This window comes from Eucyclogobius newberryi, unplaced genomic scaffold (genome assembly GCF_026437365.1).
Source record: "Eucyclogobius newberryi isolate DKJ021-1_F unplaced genomic scaffold, fEucNew1.0.hap1 SCAF_6, whole genome shotgun sequence".
Classification (NCBI taxonomy): domain Eukaryota; kingdom Metazoa; phylum Chordata; class Actinopteri; order Gobiiformes; family Gobiidae; genus Eucyclogobius; species Eucyclogobius newberryi.
The window spans coordinates 36555163-36573246 of record NW_027316278.1 but is presented as its reverse complement, the minus strand read 5'-3'; the positions used below and the strand labels follow the sequence as shown (position 1 = coordinate 36573246).

Sequence of the window (18084 nt, the reverse complement as noted above, 5' to 3'; positions counted from 1 at the left end):
TTAAGCAAAAACAGCATGTCATCACATTTAGCTTGTGACCCCTCCCAAAAAAGATTTGTGTATTTTGGTAATCTAATTTAACCTTTTTAGTCGAAATAGTGCATGTTTATTTTGGGTAATTTGATATTTTATATGTGGTAGTTCCTCGCTCTCACAAACCCTTTGGCACATGCAGTTTCAGAACATCTTAACACCTAAAATTTTATTCATCATAAACCTATTAATTAATATCTAATATTAGACCTAATCTAATCTAATTACCAAACGGCCACCGGGGGCAATCTATAAGGAAGCGCACGCGTTTGACACACTGTAGAAGACTAGTGGACAGTAGAAGCACTGTCCAGGGGACACGTTATGTAACTCGTGTTCTCTATATCTTTAGTTTCAAAACGCTTTGTGTTTTATTACAATCAGACTCATATTCACTGAGATATTAGTCTAATTAGTCCCACAGCGCAGCGCGGACTGCGGGCGCGTTCAAAAGACACTGTGTCACTATTGTGTAAATGAAACTTTCTTGACCTGACTCACGAGTCAAAAGACAACATGTGCATCATTACTCTGGACCATATTTCTGTGTTAATATCTCATGTCACAACATAAGACTCACTCGATAAGTACGCACTTAGGAGAGTCAGGTAAAGTTAGCGGCAGGAGCAGATGATCCAGATGTGAAGACACAGATAAATACGCTCACACAGAGTAATCAAGGACAGCGGGGACAGAAGGGACAGTTGTGATTTGTTCTTTGTTTGTTAAACTTCAAAATACTGTGTGTTTTATTACAATCCAACTCCTATTCACTGAGAAATTAGTCTAATTAGTCCCGCAGTGCAGCGGACCGCAGGTGCGCCACGAGCCCCGGTTCAAAAGACGTATCACTACAGCGTTTATTTATGTGTAAATATCTCATGTTACAACGTGGGCACCTGCGGGTTATTGACAGTTCTATTTTCTTCGTAAGTATTGTGTGCGTCAGGAGTGCTGTATCCCAGATAGCAAAATTATTGCGGCCCAGTTGAGGCCCACATCGTACACTTTGATGCGGCTGACATACCGTATGGATGTACGGCACTAATGCGGCCCACATTCGGTTACCATATAAAGCCCACATGTGAACCAACCAACGCCAACTGTTAACCAGAAGTAGCCCTGAACATCTGAATGTGTTCCAAAGCTGGCCCACCTATAATATACATGTGGTCAGATCTGGCCCACTTATGGCATGGATGTGGCTCTCTACTTGTTCTACATCTGGGCTGGGTTGAACCTACATTTCTTCTTTTTGTTGCTTTGAAGCTTCAATACATCGTTGTGGCAGTAATTGTTTTGTAATGCTAAAAAACTCGCCGTTGCCAACGCGGCTGGTGCAGAAAAGTTGAAAACGCTTTTTTGCGGCAAGACGCGGCGCAGCAAATGATCAAGAGATTTGGCTCTAGTAACGTGCTACGCACTGACTGGAAGAAGGAAACAAAATAAACCCGCATGAGGTTACGGCCAATCACAGAAGACATGAGATTCTCACTGAGATGAAAGCGCGTGTTCTGCTTCTGTCATTCTGACATGTCTAAGGTCTAAATGCAGGCAATTGACAACTACAGGTTTTGACAAGAAACATTAGTTTCTCACTCTCTCATCCTCTCAATGTGGTCATCTCACAGTTTCGGTTGAATGGGATGATCGTAGGGCCCCTAGGGCCCGTGTGGATTGAGTAAACAAACATGTGCAACAGGTGACATTATTTGGAGAGTTCATAACTTCTAAATATAAACTTACTAAAGGATGTTCAGGGATGTTCACTAGAGGTGAGCAGGGTCCATCAAGCTACTATCGTTTTATCAACGTGTAAAATTTTATGTGAAGCCAGTCTTAAGTCTTTTGGTCTCTCCAGAGAGAGACGAAAAAAATTAAGTCTTTTCAGCTTCAACCCATTTTGAGATGATCCCTTAAGAAATGTTGATGAAAAGTTGAGAATTTATGACAAACTATTGGTAATTGCATATTGGGGCGTATCATTACATTTAAATCAATGAAATATTCATTTTGTTGAGAAAATAATCTTTAAAATGATGTATAACTTGCTGGTATTATCAGCAAAAATAAAAGTGACCGATATTCGCTACGGCCTGATATATCCTTCTCGACTCATTGTCACCATCAAAGGAGATAAAGACATCTACAACAACGCAGTAGGGTTGGTAGGGTTACAGAAAACATGCAATTCATTTAGATTTTTTTAAGCCTTCAAAGTAAAAAAAAAAAAAAAAAAAATGACCTACCTACTTGAAAAATCTTGGTTGAGTTACAGGAAACATACAATTAATTTGGGGCAGTCTAATTAAAACTCTTGGGTGAATGTTTTAGACAAAATAAGCACTTAATTCATTAAAGACTTTTATTGATTCTGATAAAGCTCAAGATCATTCTTAAACTGTCCAGGAAAGGTCTCATCTTGTCCTGTAAAGATTTAAGTATTGATACTTGCTCAAAAGAGTAGCTAGTTTCAATACTGGCTTTTGTTATTTTTGGTATCGTTGGCCTCGTCCTGTGGATTAAAAGTGGTGAATGCTTGTGAGTCCTGCTGCTGACCTTGAAGACAGCTGTACACAGACTGTATTTGAGCTCGCTGGTGCTGCGGAGCTTGGTGATGATCTGCAGGACTTTCTCCAGGGCCTGGCTGTGGCACAGACTGTGCTCTGTGTCCCCGGGGCCCTCCTCCTCCTCCTCTTGAAGCAGCAGCAGAGTGGTGATGTACTGGTTAATCAAACTGTCCTGGTCCAGGCCATACGTGCTGCACACAACAGTACAACTATGAGAAGAACATTACGGAGACAGGTTCAGACGCTTCAGCCTGCGACAGTATCAGATGAAGGGCTTTGGTCTAAATGAAGCCAAGTGAATGAAGTGGAGAGAGATTGTTTACCTTAATCTAAACTCAAATCCATTCTGACTGAGAAAGCAGTGTCATTTTTAAGCCATAAATGGTTAAAGCCAAGTATATAAAAATTAGGGCCGGACCGATATGGATTTTTGGAGCCAAAAAGTAAAAAAAAAAAAGTGAGGGACTTGTAAATACCAATTATAATTAATCAAACAAAATTTACCATGTTTTTATTGTTGTTATTTCCATGCTATTTAGCATGAACAACCACATTAACATGGGTTAATTAACAAATTAACTGATAAACATGTTGCATGGTTACTTTAATAAACACAATGGGGAAAATCCATTGCAGTAACTCTGCAACAGCAAATCATTTGACAATAAACCAAAAAAGGACATAGTGCCGCTCGTGGTCCATATGTGCCATGTGCTGCATGTCAATCATTCGTCTCATCCCCATTTCATGCTGCAGTGTCCTGTCAAAGCCTACAGGCCAAAAGAATCCTTGAAAAATTAAAAACTGTGGTTCTACAACTGTGCACTGTGACCCCTGAACTTTGACTCAGGCTACCTCCATTAGCTTTTGATAAATATGTTAACACCGTACTTACCAGAGTATCTACATCATATATGGTCGAATCACATGTAAAAGAAGTTTCGGTCTTTAAAATAAGGTATGACATCTTGACGGAACTGAAGTCTTGACGTTCGAAAGTTATTATGTCTTCATGTCTTTGGACAGCACGATCTGCAGACTTCAAAAATACTTGCGTGTCAAACAAACTCGGGACCCAAGAGGTTCTGAGCTTTAAAATGATGTGGCATGGCCACATTGACAGCGCTGAAGTTGGCAAAAGAGGAGCCAGTTAATCTAAAACGTTGGTACAAATGGATGAAATATATACAACATTTTTGCAGCTATTAATTCTTAACCAGTACAATGGGATTATGCTAACACACTATGGTAGTATACTTTGCCCCAGGATGAATGCTACCTGCAGTACTGGAGGATGACATCCGGGGTGATTTTACTGTTCTTCACCAGGACTGGGATGAGCTGGCTCTTGTCCTCCTGACGGAACACTGGCTGCATGGAGATCTGAGGAACGACAGAGCGGGTTTGAGAGAAAGCAAGAGAGCGACAGAGAGCTCCAGGAAAGGACTTACCTCGAGTTTGCTGAGCTTGATGCCCCACTCAGCATCAGTGATGATGGACAGAAATTTGCCCTTCTCCTCAGCCTGAGCGTACAGGCAGCACAGGTTGGCTCCAACTTTAGCCACAGCCTAGAATGAACACATGGAAAATATCAGCAGCAGTTACTGTTGCTACTCCATATAGTCTGTGAGGACATAACACTATCCAAATCTGAGGTTATGGTTTAACCCAACATGCAATTTATTATGGTATATCCATGTTTTCTACAATGCAGCGCAACAATTTATACATATATTCTTAATTAGATCTTCAACTAACAATTATTTTAGTCAAATTATTATTTATACTGTACATTGAGACTTTTCAAATGCATTATCAACAAAAGAAAGGTTCAAATATGCTGACTGAAGGGTTTAGATTGAGAATATTGATCAATAGATGAAATCTAGAAATCGTTGATTCTTTTTTGACATGTAGATTTAATAATGCTTTTATGATGTTATAAAAAGTATTTTGGCATGTTTTAGAGTTTGTCTAGTCCAGATAAAAATGACGATTAACACAATCAGTCGATTAATCATTGCAGCCCTTAATCCTTTTAATCTTTACAAAAACTGAATGACATTAGATTAATCCCTACCAAAATCTTGTCATAATTCTGCCAGGTGTTGTCAATGACTTTCCACAGGATTTTAAAGACATCGGCTTCAGAGAGCAGTGTACAGAGGCCGATGGCCAAATCACGGTCCACCACCCTCCAGTTGAACACCTGCAATGTAGAACAGATGCAGAAATGTGCTGGAAACCAACAGAAAAACAATTCTGACTAACCTTATTCAACAGAGCCAGTACGACCACATTCAAGGAGGATATGGTCATTTTCCTAATTTCTTTCAAGCACATATTGGATTTTCTCAGGTCTTGCTTGTCATACAGCTGAAAAAGAACACAGAAGAAGAAAAAGAACATATTTTATAAATCAGGACCACGAGCTCACTCCCCTTTAACAAACGGTACAATTATTATTTACTCAAGATGTTGTTGCTTTTCAAGTCACTTGATAAATGAAATAAGTCAATGTAAGAAAATAAGAAAATGTCAATTTAAAAATAAACCTGGATATGTACACAAGCAGAAGGTAGGGGAAATCCTCAGTTCAATCATCGTAACCAGGGTACCATGAGCCAAAATATTTTGAGCTTCTTACAAACTACAGGACTATCACCCTCTAATGGCCTTTTGTATAAAACCTTCATAATAACTCAGGCCAGCTCCAGGAAGCAGCTCTCTGTACAAATACAATATTCTTATGTTATGAAGTTAAGTTATGGAATACCAAGACTAAGAAAAATAGTAAAAGAGTCTTTGTGTTTTATGTCCAACTTTGTTCTGTTCTACAAACCCAGAGTTCTTTCGCTAATAAAAAAGATTGTACCGGTACTCTTCTTTGATTGAAATATATAGCCGTAAATTAAATGAGTCTAGTTTTGCCTCTCTTCTAGTCATAATACTTTTTACTGACGAGTGTGGTAGGTGTTGATAAGCTTTGCATCTGCCTGAGTCTCTTTAGTCCATCTGTTTGTTATATAATATAACGTTAACTGTGATTGAAGTCAATTTGAAGAGACTAAAGAATGTAACGTTGTCTCTATACGACTGGATCTCACCTGTACAGCAAGCCGCACGTCCATGACATTGGAGGTGCAGTGCTGCAGGCTGCTGCCATAGGAGTTGACCAGCACCCTGAGGGCCAGCTCCAGCTGACTACACTCCTGGAGCATCTGCAGCATGGAACTCAGAGGGCTCAGAAGCGGGGCCAGGTAGTTGGAGCCTACACAGAGACAGAAACAACAGCTAAGACCGAGCATAGGACAGTTTCTAATGCAGTGTTCTCGCTGAGGGGTTTTGGAATGGCGGGCTGCCATGCTTCGGCTGGTCACCGCCATGCTCCGGCTGGTCACCGCCATGCTCCGGCTGGTCACCGCCATGCTCCGGCTGGTCACCGCCATGCTCCGGCTGGTCACCGCCATGCCCAAAAGATGCCGCCATGCTCCGGCTGGTCACCGCGAAAAGCACCAGAGCGCTCGCACGGTGATCTTAAGATCCTTCAACCTCAGCCCAGCGAGAACACTGTAATGCAACATGAAACTACAGCCTTCAAGAAATCCATGGAGATGTGTAACTTTATGTTGTACTGTCAGAGGGTTTCTGACTTCAAGAAGTAGACCAACTGTTGTCCAGCAGTGATTTAACCAGGACGATCGGTGCACAATAGACATAAGCCACATTTCCACTGGTTCACTTTGGTGTGGATCAGTTTGAAATTGTCTCCATTGTCTTAAGTGACCCCCATTGGTTTATCTAAGCGAGCAAACGTGGACCCCGGGGAGTAGTAGGCTCTTGTTCTGCTCCCTGCTTTTTGTCATCTTGTTTTCACCTAACGCTGACTTGAGCTCGTGATAAACCTCTATAATTCCACAGATGTTAACTTATGTTGAAAAAGCTGTTCCTGTTTACTGATGCACAGCACATCAATGCAACATTATCCAAACCCAATTACAATAAGAAGGACTCAAACGGAGCGTAGAGGCTTTGCAGAGAAGTAAAATAAATGCAGAAAAAGCTTGAGGGTAATCCAAAAGTAACTTCCCGTTTACTCTAGCTTTAGCCACGTCTCATAGCGACACAAATTATGCATTACCAAACATCTTTATGGGAATTGCTGAGATTGGCCTCAAGATTAAAAAGTATAATTGAGGTACAAAAAAATGTGTGATAGGAATTGTTTTTTCCTATTAACTATCAGCCGTTGTTGTTTATACTTGGACAAATGAAGGGCAGTGTCCAGAAACCTACCGTCCTCGAATGAGCAGTGGGACAAACAGGAGCAGTCCAGTGGATATAATGTGACATCTATGAGGAGGAACACAAAGTGACTGACTGGTCGACAATGGGTACAAAAATGCTGTGTCCTATTATCCTACCATGTGAAATAGGCAATAAGCAGTTTGTGATCTCGTACTGAACCGGCAGCACAGACACTGGGTCCAGAACTATGCAGTCCTCGTTGAAGACATCCTGGAAGCTTGGATCTTTCTCAGTCTCCGTTAAATCCTGGGGAAAAAAGTTCAGAGATGCATATGTAAATGGAAAAAAGAAAAAAAGAGAGCAGATGCATACCTTTCCAATGAAGCCGTAGTTGTCTGAAAGCTGACACTGATGATACACGTCCATGGCAACTCTGGTGCATCTGCAGAGCTCTAGGCAGTCCAACAGCAAGTCTGGAATTGAAAAACACGGGTGGACTATGTACAGCCAAAACATTGTATTACTGCCGTTTTATTCTGTTTTTGTGGTGGGGTTTAGCTTTACCCACGGGCGCCTACAGCACGGGTACAGCAGCACTCTCGGTCACTCTCACACGTTACTATTATAATTCACATACAAAACATTGAAAAAGAAACAGTTTAAGTCATAATTTGGGAAAAACAAATGGGCGTCTTTCTAAAAACAAACGAAGACATTTAATTAACTCTTTGGACAGCCTAAACAGGGGTATGAAGTGATATATCTGTGCGTCAGATTTCACATTTATTCAGTTTTTAAACCGAGTCAACCAAGACATTTACAGGAACATAGTTACACCGTTATATAGTTTATTGTGCTATTAACAGCCTTATTTTTTTATCAGTAATGAGTCATCTAATGACTTTTTGATTTGATACAACGCTGTCATAGTTACTGTCAGTGTAAAGGAACTTGTCATTTTTCTGAATATTATTTCCTCAAGGAAATGTGAGGAAGAAAAAAGTTATATTCTTCCTCACAAGTGCAGTTCACCTGGGGTTTTACAAGTGCATGTGACGTGTAGTGTGCATGTGTGTCATGTAGTGTTCATGTGTGTCATGTAGTGTGCATGTGTGTCATGTAGTGTGCATGTGTGTCATGTAGTGTGCATGTGTGTCATGTAGTGTGCATGTGTGTCATGTAGTGTGCATGTGTGTCATGTAGTGTGCATGTGTGTCATGTTCTGACATCAGCGTGGGCTTGGTAAATGCCCTGTTCGTCCTTGTCGGCTGCACAAAGGTGACTGTCCTGTGTTTGTGTGACTATACAGTTGACGTGTGACTGTACAGTTGACGTGTGTCTGTTTTGGTGCTTTGAGCTGGAGAAAAGTCTTACTAACACTGGTTCTGAATGCGTTCAGTGATTTGGAGGCCAAATCAGGCCTAGTAAATCTTGTGCATTTGAAATGACTGGTAAGTCACTGCTTTGTTTCCTTGTAGATTTGAGTGTCATGAGAGCGTATGGAAGTGCATTACCTGAATGACACACAGTGAGAGCCTGGCAGGCCAGACTGTGGATGACCGCGGGCAGGTCCATGCCTTCATGGAGCACCATGGGGACGTCCGCCTCCAGCATCTGGCACAGGGTCTTGGCCGCAGTGAACAGGACCTTCCCAGTGCAGGTGTTACAGTGGTGCTCGTAAAGCTCGCTGAACAAAGACAAAATTGAGTATTTTAAAATATATATAGCGTATTTTCCGGACTATAAGTCACACCTTTTTTCATAGTTTTGGCCGGGGTGCGACTTATACTTATATTTATACTTATACTCCGCAGCGACTTATGTGATATTATTTCTTATTTTCACACTTGCAACCGCATTTCATACTCCAGTGCAACTTATATGTTTTTCTTCTTCTCTATTATGCATGTTTTGGCTGGTGCGACTTATACTCCGGTGACTTAAAGTCCGGAAAAATACGATATTTTATGAAATAAATTCTGTAACTTTCCTCGACTTTAATGAATGCCTCGTTTACACTGAATACGGGGTTTGCCACATAACTGAGAAGTACTTGTGTTATTACATATAAACCCTTCCAGTCCGCTGCAGGGGGAAAAATAGACTACTTTAGTATATATTTTCTTTCTGCAGAGCTGCACGTCCCCTTGACCTTGCGCCTGCTGTGCTCCGGGGCATGAGAGTGACCGCACGCACTGCTTTGGACCACTTTAGATTTCTTCTAACTATCCATCTAAAGATTATGCAACAGACGAGTCACGAGTGGATAATCACAGTGCATCCAACAATGTAATAACTTCCCCTGAGAATACGTCTGGGTTTACCAAAATCTCAGTGCTAATGTTATTTAAAAGCAGAAGAAAGCCTTCATCTATGGAACTGTTTCTCTGTTTTCCCAGATCACTATTACCATCACTACGATATTGATACTGGTCCAATATACCTGTCCACCAATAGTCTCAATCCAAATATTCCATGAGACAGCAGAATGGGCTCCTAACTAGTCTACAACTAAAACCATTTGCCCAAAATGGCATTCCATTATTTCATTGTAATAATTTCCGCCTTATGGAAAGGTCCTTAGAAGATCCAAAGAGACCTGAGAATCTTCAGGGCCTTGTCCACTTTTCCTACTCCCAAAGCTCGGCGGGCCAGGTCGGACCACAACTCCTGCTCCGTGCGCTGCAGCTGCCTCCCCAGGCGCCGCAGCCCTGCCTCTGTGGAGATGGTCTTGGTTTTGCCGTCAGGGTCGTTGGCCATCACTGGGGTGCTCTCTTGCTTAGATTTGGAGGAGCGACGCCCACGGGTGTTTTCATACGCCGTAATGTGGTGCTCCTGGATCTGCTTGCGGATCTGGGGGTCTTCATATTTAGTTGGGGTAAAGAAAACATCAAAGTCCTCCTAGAAAAAAGTGGCATGAATAATGCAGGGGTGAGATCAGGCACAGAATCCAAGAAGATTCAATGAGACGAGAGAAACTAGATTGGTTTAAGATAGGGTTTTGGTTTCATTTTCAATCATTTTTATTTAGCATTTTTATTGAACACCAAAATATCACACCTTATTATTTATAAATTATTTAGTGTAAAATCTGTCGTTGTACCAAATTATTGTTATGATTAGTGCCAATTCATGTAAAAAAAGATGCCAGATCTTGTCCCATCCCTAGCAACAAATTTTGACTACTTGGCTAAAATATATAAATTTAATTTTATATTACACAGTACAGTATACAGAAAAGTTGACCATGCAAATCTTACCCCCTACAGAGCTAGAAGTTTGTGTCATGTTTACTGTATCATGCAACATGCAGCTGCTTCACCGCTTTGACACAGTGACACACTTTCTTAGAGAATGCTTCAAACTAGAAGTTTTGTAGAGTGGGTGTCATAAATGTGAGTTTAACTTTATGGCTTCACGAGAGGCACACATGAGAGCAGCTGCTTCAAGATCACTCACGAGGATCCAAAGTCCCCAACGTCAGGGAAAAGCAAATCATACCAGGATTTAGTTCTGATGTAGACTTGGTTTGGTCCTGTTCTGGACCTGGTTTAGTCATGGCAAAGTGTAAGTGTAGTTCCTGGTATAGTCCCAATTTGATGTGGTTGTGGAGAGACAATGATACCGTTTAAGACATTTCATTCAAACTTGCACACAGACACTCAAGTACTTCTACCACCCGAGTTAAACTGCATACAAACCCATGTAAAACACAGTTACATGGCTGTGTAGATGTGTGTACCTGCAGGTGTGAAATGGCCTGGAACATCTCGAGGTTGTTCTCACACTCCATGCTTTTGAAGCCATCATCTGCATACGCACAGGAGTCATTACACTGAGCAAACATGAGATGATTGCATGGATACTCTGATGGAGCAGTGAACGTACTTCTTTGTATGATCTGCAGGTATTTCAGAGCTTCCACCATCACCTGGGCAACAGACATCTGCTCTTTCTTATGCTGTCAAAGAGCACAAAACACACACATATTATTTTTAATATCTTAGCACAGCCCTAGTGGCGAGTGATTTTGCATTTATTGAATGCCTCTGTATATTTTGCTATTATAACGAAGGTGTTATTTATGTGCTTCAACTTCATTTGACCATGTTTTCGCTTTTTCTGTCTTCAATAGTTTTTGTTTTAAACCATTATCTTACTATACATCATAATTTTTTTTTTTACACTATTATAAAGGTAATCAGTCTCTTGCTAACAAGTAAACACCTTGCTCATTTTGGAACTAAAATCCTGTATGATCCGATTCGGTTTCTTATGTCTTCTGATTCATGCATGATACAAACTCTTCATGCCCTGTACGAATGAAGAGGACCAACATGGATAAGAAACGCACTTCCCCCTGAGTGTAAGTGCTCACCTCGTCTGACAGATGCTCCGTGTCCTCCAGGTGCAGCCGGGCCCATGTGGTGAGGCGCTCGATCACGCACGCCGCCTCTGCAGAGCCCAGCGTCTTCAGCACCGTCATGCACTCCTCCCTCTGGAACACACAAATACGGTTTCACTTGGATTAAGCTCAACCAGGGGTCGGCAACCTGCGGCTCCGGAGCCGCATGCGGCTCTTTTGCACCCTCCTTGTGGCTCGCTGGAGCTTTTTCAAATGTATGAAAACTGAACTAAATGGGGGATATATTTGGTTTCTGGAGGAGGACAAACATGACGCAAATATTCTTAATGTTTTCCAATGCTGTAAATTTTTTTGTAATAAATATTTAATTTAAACATTTCTGTCAACGAAGATTTGCATCATGGACTGCGATGCTCGTTTCAGCGTAGCGCACATGGGTGCCGCAGGTGCCAGTTGTAAACAAACCGTAATGGAAGAAATGAGGATTCAAGGAAGAATGGACCGAATCTTTTGCTTTCATTGCCAATGCAGAAGGATTTCCAGCATGTTTGCTTTGTCATTTCAAGATGTCAAATAACAAAGAGAGACATTTGGAAAGTTTCCAGGATGACATGAAGGATTCGCCGCAAAACCAGTGAAGGAAAGGGACATTAAAATTAGAGATGTCCCGATCAGGTTTTTTTGGCCTCGATCCGATTCCCAGTCATCTGATTTTAACTGCCAATACAGAGTCCCGATCTGATACTTTCATAACGCATTTTAAAAAATGCACAAATGCAACATAAAAAAGTTGAACAGTGCACCTTTTTTGAGTTAGCTTAAATAAGAAATAATAGTGCAAAATTTGAATTAAATAAAAATACCCAGCAGGCATGTAAACAAATAAGCAAAGCGCGTATTAAATGAATGTGAAACAGTGTCATAAAGTAAGGCCATAATGTGCTTTTCAGAACTCTTAATACTCTTCTGGCTGGTTTTTCTTGATGAAATCCGTCTGAGTCGAGAGTAAGCCAGGGGCAAGTGTTCTGATCCTCGCGGTAGCCACAGTGTCTATCACGGCGCTATCGGCCCACACACCGCACCCCCGTGTCTGTGCTTTGCCCCCCGTATCTGTGCTCTGAACATAGTTCAACTCGAACATACTCAAGTCACGTGTCTGTAATGAGTCGTGTGACGTGATCGATATTGAACAGGCAGCTCTGTTATGCAGGTATGTGAACTTTGAAGAAATGATCAAATATATAATTGCAGGCTGTGTTCAATTCCATTGTTGCCCAGATACGGGAGATAAGATATTAAGGTTTGAAGTGGACTGCGTTTTTTCTTCTTCTTCTAAACCTCAAAATAAAAATGACACCAAAAATCTGATTTCTTAATTGTATTTCTATATTTTCATCAATGCAACAAAATATAATACATCAACATCGTATCACCTGTTCATCTGATCCGGACTTTATTTTCTTGGGTAGGGCCAAAAAAGACTGTGGAAGCTATAAGTTTAAAAAGTTAAAAAACGTATAGCAGAGTAGTTACGTGGTACCTCGTGCGCTGCAGGGAAAATAAACATTTAATCAGGAGCCTTGTTATTTTGATAGTAGGCTTATATAACTAATATACACTTACAGCCTGTGTTCCCTTCTTATAAGGCTTATATAAGGCTTTTATTTTTTTGCGGCGCCAGACAGATTTGCATTTTGTTTTTTTTGGTCAGATTTGGCTCTTTGAACATCAAAGGTTGCCGACCCCTGAGCTCAACGGTCCCGCTTGTTTGTGAGGTTTCCCCGTACCTTGCCCTGTCCGATGAGCTGGATGAGATGCAGGCAGACGATCTGTGACGTGGGCAGTTTGTAGGCTTCAGCTAAAGTCAGGGCATCCTCTAAAGAAGACGGCAGGTTTTGCTTCAAGATGTATCTGATTAGAGTCTACAAAAGACAAATGGTAAACATTATGATTATATGGGGAACAACAGTTACAAGTCAGTCAAGTACCATGAGCTGGCTGTTGTTGGTCAGGTTGAAGTTGGGGATGCCATAGCCACGCAGGAGTTTCCTGATCTCCATCAAACGGTAGTTCTCCTTCAGAAGCTCCTGTCTATTCATAAAGAGTTAATGACATGTATGGAGTTAAATAGTGAGCATGAATATAGTATATCCTAATTAGCGCAGCACAATTTGGGAAAAACATCAGCATTTCCATTAAAGTTGTGATTTAGGTTTTAATACTAAGATTATGTTTGTGCGTCCACAAGAATTGACAAAAAGACTGAAATACGCCTATTATATATATACGATATATTGTACAACCCTAATTATGATAAACCCCAAAGTGGAAGAGCAAATTCAACCGCAAATGTTAAACTCTGGTGGCAACATTTCCATAGATGAATACAATTCACTTCATTACACTCAAGTCACCGTGTATTCCTATTAGTTAAAGAGTGTGAGTGTACTTTGGGCCTTCCATCTCCAGGTACTTTTGCACCAGCTTCTCCACCACGTTACTCCAGGGCACCACAGCCTTCTGCATGATCTCCAGCACAGCGTCCACCGTCAGCTGTTAACAACACAACAGCGCACAGCATAAGGCACGTGTCAGTGATCATGCAAATGTTTTATTGCCAGAAATGGTTGAGTCACTTGCATGGATATCGCCACGTTTTATGCCATTATGTGGAAGAATTCAAGCAAGATAATAGCATCTCCGTAAAGAATAGAATACTGAAAGACTACCGCAAAGAATCACATTTAAAAAAACTGCAGAGGTTTAAACTACAGAAGAGGACACAGCATTTAGTCCATCACTGTAGGGCTGGATCGTCATGTGAAATGCACAATTATCTGGGAGGGGTTTTTGAATCGTCCACAGTCAATCTTCTGTCAGTAAAAACATGTGGTTTTGAAACAAATTTGAATATTATTATTTTTGTTAAATGGCACACATTTTTTCCATATCGCCCAGCCCTACATCACTGCAGATGAAATATTCACGTAAACAGGACACAATGTGACCTTTCCAGAACAGTTTTAGAATTTATTGAGCTGTATCAGAGTTAGTAAGCTATAAGAAAGTTATGAAAGTTCAAATATTTGGAGTTGAAAATGAAAATGATGAGTCTGTATCGAAGCCTACAATATAGTACTGAAAATGGGTTTAAAATTTGTGCATCATGAACATTAATGGGCAAGTTACTCTGAAACTGTAATACTACACTATACATTACTACTTGCAGTGAAAAAAGTAACATTTGTTTTACAATTTTTTCTCTCCAAGAAAAAAGTGATTTACACAGCTCTTGTTACTTTTGAGTTACTCTGGTCCAGCGACAAATTTGTAGTTTCCAATTTTCTTCATAATATTGCAATTGACCTTGTATTTTTCAATCATTATGGAACTGGGGGCCCACTGTATTTTATAAAATTCTGTCCCCCTTTTGAACCTCTAACCCGCCCCATAATTCAGAATTCGAATAGAAGTAACCTCGGGTGTCCAGGACGGGCCTTTTGTCTCTCTAAGGTGTCAGGCAGTCAGAATGTAACCCTCTGTATCCTTTGTTTCCTTGTACCTGCGCCATTTACCTTTCTGCCTGTAAGACCTGCCTGTAAATAATTGTAAATGTCTCTACTTGAGGTGGGTCATGTGACCACCTGACTGACCTGTAATCTATATAATGAACGCGAGTCCCTGGGTGGAGACACACAGACTTGAGAGCAATGTAGGATCGGACAAACGTGTGGACGAATCGGCCCACCATGAGAGTGGCTGACGAGTCCACACGAAGCGGAGTTTATTTCTGATTGAACCATGGGATTAAATATTCACTTTTGAGACAAGACAACTCCGCTCTATTGTTTTATTAAGAGATGTTTTCCACTACACTGGAAAGTCTCTCACTGAACAGCCGAAGGAGCAGAAAAATCTAAATTGTGATGAATCCAGTAGTCAGAAAAGCAGTCCCCTTTTTCATCCACAAATGTTCAAAGTGCCATTGTGTGCACGTTTTTGAAAAATAAAAGAGTTCGTATTCCTCCAAAAATAGGCTGAAATATGGTCGTTGGCGCCATGTTTGTTTTGACTTCCGCCTAAACCACAATGTTGCCCTGTGATTGGTTCCAGTCCCACCGACAGGCCTTAAATGCCATGTGATCTGTTACTCTACTTACATCTGTGTCAGTCATGCAGTCCAGCACAGCCACTGCTTTGCCCTCCCATTCTGTGAAGAGCGTGGTCGTCTGGGAGCTGCAGCGCTCTAACAAGTCCTGGTGAAAACAATGACAATAAAAAGTACATGAATCTACTACTTTTACATTTAAAGTGTAGTTAGGATCTGTACCTTTATATACTGTAGAAGCAGCTCATCAAAAGAGAGCTGGTGCTCCTGGGCATAAGGCACAATGCAGGTTTCTACTGTGTGAGGCACGAGCTCCGGAGCAGGTACTTTGTCCAACATGAAGAAGGCCACGCTCCGGATATTAGCCTTTCAAAACACACCACACACATCAAAGGTTTGGATTGATTCCTGCATGTTTGAGTTGATCCTGTATTGTCCTGCAACTGAGGCTTGCATGCTCAGAAAATTCCTGTTTTCACCTACCCCATATCCCCGTCCACATCCCTGTACCTAGTTGTGATTATTTGAAAAAGAAAACTACGAGTGACACGTGTAGGGATCGAACATTTCTAAAGTTAGCCACTTTTCAAAGATAAAAACATGTGAGGTCAATGGACCCGTTTCTATTATGAAGCCGTTTTAGGTTCATATTTTCTAATACATTAAGGCATAAATGTTTGTTTTAATAGAACAGAAGGATTATTATTGTCAAAAAGTACATTTTGCATATTGCAGTAAATTCAATTTCAATTAAATTTACTTTCGTAACGCCCAAACCCCAACAGCAACAGTGGCCTCGAAGTAGTTGTGACACTTAAATAGGCAGTATAGTGGATCATTTTACATATTTACAAAACAACAATTGCAATATCATCCTTTCTTATAAATATCCCAAGATCAGAACTGGACTTAACTATTTTAATATCTTAAAAAACACATGTTCATATTGTCAGCTGACACAGTTACCAAAAATACACTACCTTCTCAAAGACGGACAGGGAAAGTTTGCACTTGTATTTTCGATCCAGTTCCAGAAGTTGGTAAAGTTTGGTCACTAAAGACGTGAGGGTTTCCACTTCTTCTTCTCCATAGTGGTCATCCTAAATACATAATAAAAAATACAGTTAATGTACCTTTGACTTGAAAGGATTTGTAGATGGTTTCATTCAACTTACACATTTGGTCCAGCTCCAGATAGAAGGAAGTCCGAGCACAGCCAGATTCAAGCCGTTCTGAGGCCAGGCGCTCTAAAACAGGAGCAGAAACATTGAACAGCAACGATCCTCATGTTTTTATCATGGCTCGTTCATGTTCAGTACCTTTTCAGTTAACTCCAGGTTCCGTGCTCTCTGCTCAAGCCATCTAGCCAGGTTTTTCTAATCCACAAGGAAAAAAGAATATTCACCACAATCTATTAATTTGCAAAGTGATAAAAAGGAATTAAGGATTCACTCTTTGTTTATGTTATTAATTATTGTGAATGAAATTGTATTCTTCTATATATTTACCTGTCCTGACGGGAGCACTCTCCTCACAAATGGGACAAAGACAGATTTGAACCAGGGACACAGGTCTTTGGAGGGCAGATCTTCAGGGATGGCACTGAGCACTTCTTCAAGCTTCTGCACGTCAAAGTCTCCAGCCATTTGTCCCTGTTAAACACAACCTGTTAGTCCTCAGGGCAGGCTCCACAGGAACTCCTTTGTGCAAAAGCCACGTTTCCACTGGCCTCGGCCTCTAGACCTGTTCACCCAAGAGCACTTTGAAGCGGTTCTTCTTAAACCGGAATGAGTGACAGAGCTCCGCTACATGAGCATAGAGATTGAAAGATTTCGAATAACAGCCATCTGCTGTAATTTTGTCATCAAGGCCGATTTTGGATCAGGCACTACTTGGGTGACTATATCCATGCTCGGCTCCCGCACGGTGCAGTAAGGGGCGGAGGAGCCGGAGAAGGCTAGACTCGATGTACATGCTGTGGTGAACAAACGGAACGATTCCTTTCCAAGTTTAGAGCGTGGATTTAACCAATATTGAAAATGTCTCATCACAATAATACAAATTGCATTGTTTTGTTATTTTGAAACATTTCCCAAAGTACAATGGGTCATGTACAAAACGATAAAAGGGGCTTTCTTCTTAATAATCCACTTTACCCGGGCTGTGATGACACAAATAATACACAAAGAGGAACGCAAAGTGAATAACTTCTTTGTGGCACAATTATCGAGAGATTTCTCCACTGTGCTTTCGTCTCAGGCACGTACAAGTTTAGTGTTATGTTCCATGTTCATTTCATAGAGGAAACTGATTATTACATTTCTCGTTTCACTTATGTAATTGTAAACCCGTCTTTCTCGTTGTATACTTTTTATTGATTCAGAGATGTGGATTGTGATACTTTTAAACTACATAAAGTCATTAGAAATTGCTGTGTTCTACACTTTTGAACCTACAGACTGATGCATCAAGGCAGAATCTGAGGAGCTGCAAATGTGACTTCATCATAGGACAGTTGTATTCTGCTATTGAGGATGACATTCTAATGAATATTGTTATTCTACTTAATAAAAACATAATTGTACTAATGTACCCCATACACGTATCATATCATGTTCCGTGTATGGGGATTTGTATCGTGCACCCTGTATCGGGATATGTATTGTATCGTGAGCTATTAGGCAATACCCAGCCCTACCATCGACCTCTACATGAGCGCCTCACCCAAACAATTCACAAAAAGACATAGTAATTCCAAG

The 18084-nt window shown here is 40.9% G+C and overlaps 1 protein-coding gene across 1 annotated transcript in view; it reads right to left on the bottom strand.

The window, feature by feature from the left end:
* The window catches only part of kntc1 (kinetochore associated 1), a 44252-nt gene that overhangs the window by 16136 nt on the left and 10032 nt on the right, over positions 1-18084 (bottom strand). Inside the window, 23 exon segments of the mRNA XM_072433741.1 lie at positions 2593-2794; positions 3883-3986; positions 4055-4171; positions 4684-4812; positions 4875-4979; positions 5711-5874; positions 6900-6956; positions 7028-7157; positions 7224-7324; positions 8366-8538; positions 9451-9752; positions 10594-10661; positions 10740-10812; positions 11230-11349; positions 13005-13139; positions 13206-13308; positions 13667-13770; positions 15378-15473; positions 15548-15691; positions 16306-16425; positions 16501-16572; positions 16645-16701; positions 16834-16977. Coding sequence (XP_072289842.1) covers positions 2593-2794; positions 3883-3986; positions 4055-4171; positions 4684-4812; positions 4875-4979; positions 5711-5874; positions 6900-6956; positions 7028-7157; positions 7224-7324; positions 8366-8538; positions 9451-9752; positions 10594-10661; positions 10740-10812; positions 11230-11349; positions 13005-13139; positions 13206-13308; positions 13667-13770; positions 15378-15473; positions 15548-15691; positions 16306-16425; positions 16501-16572; positions 16645-16701; positions 16834-16977 — 2820 coding nt within the window.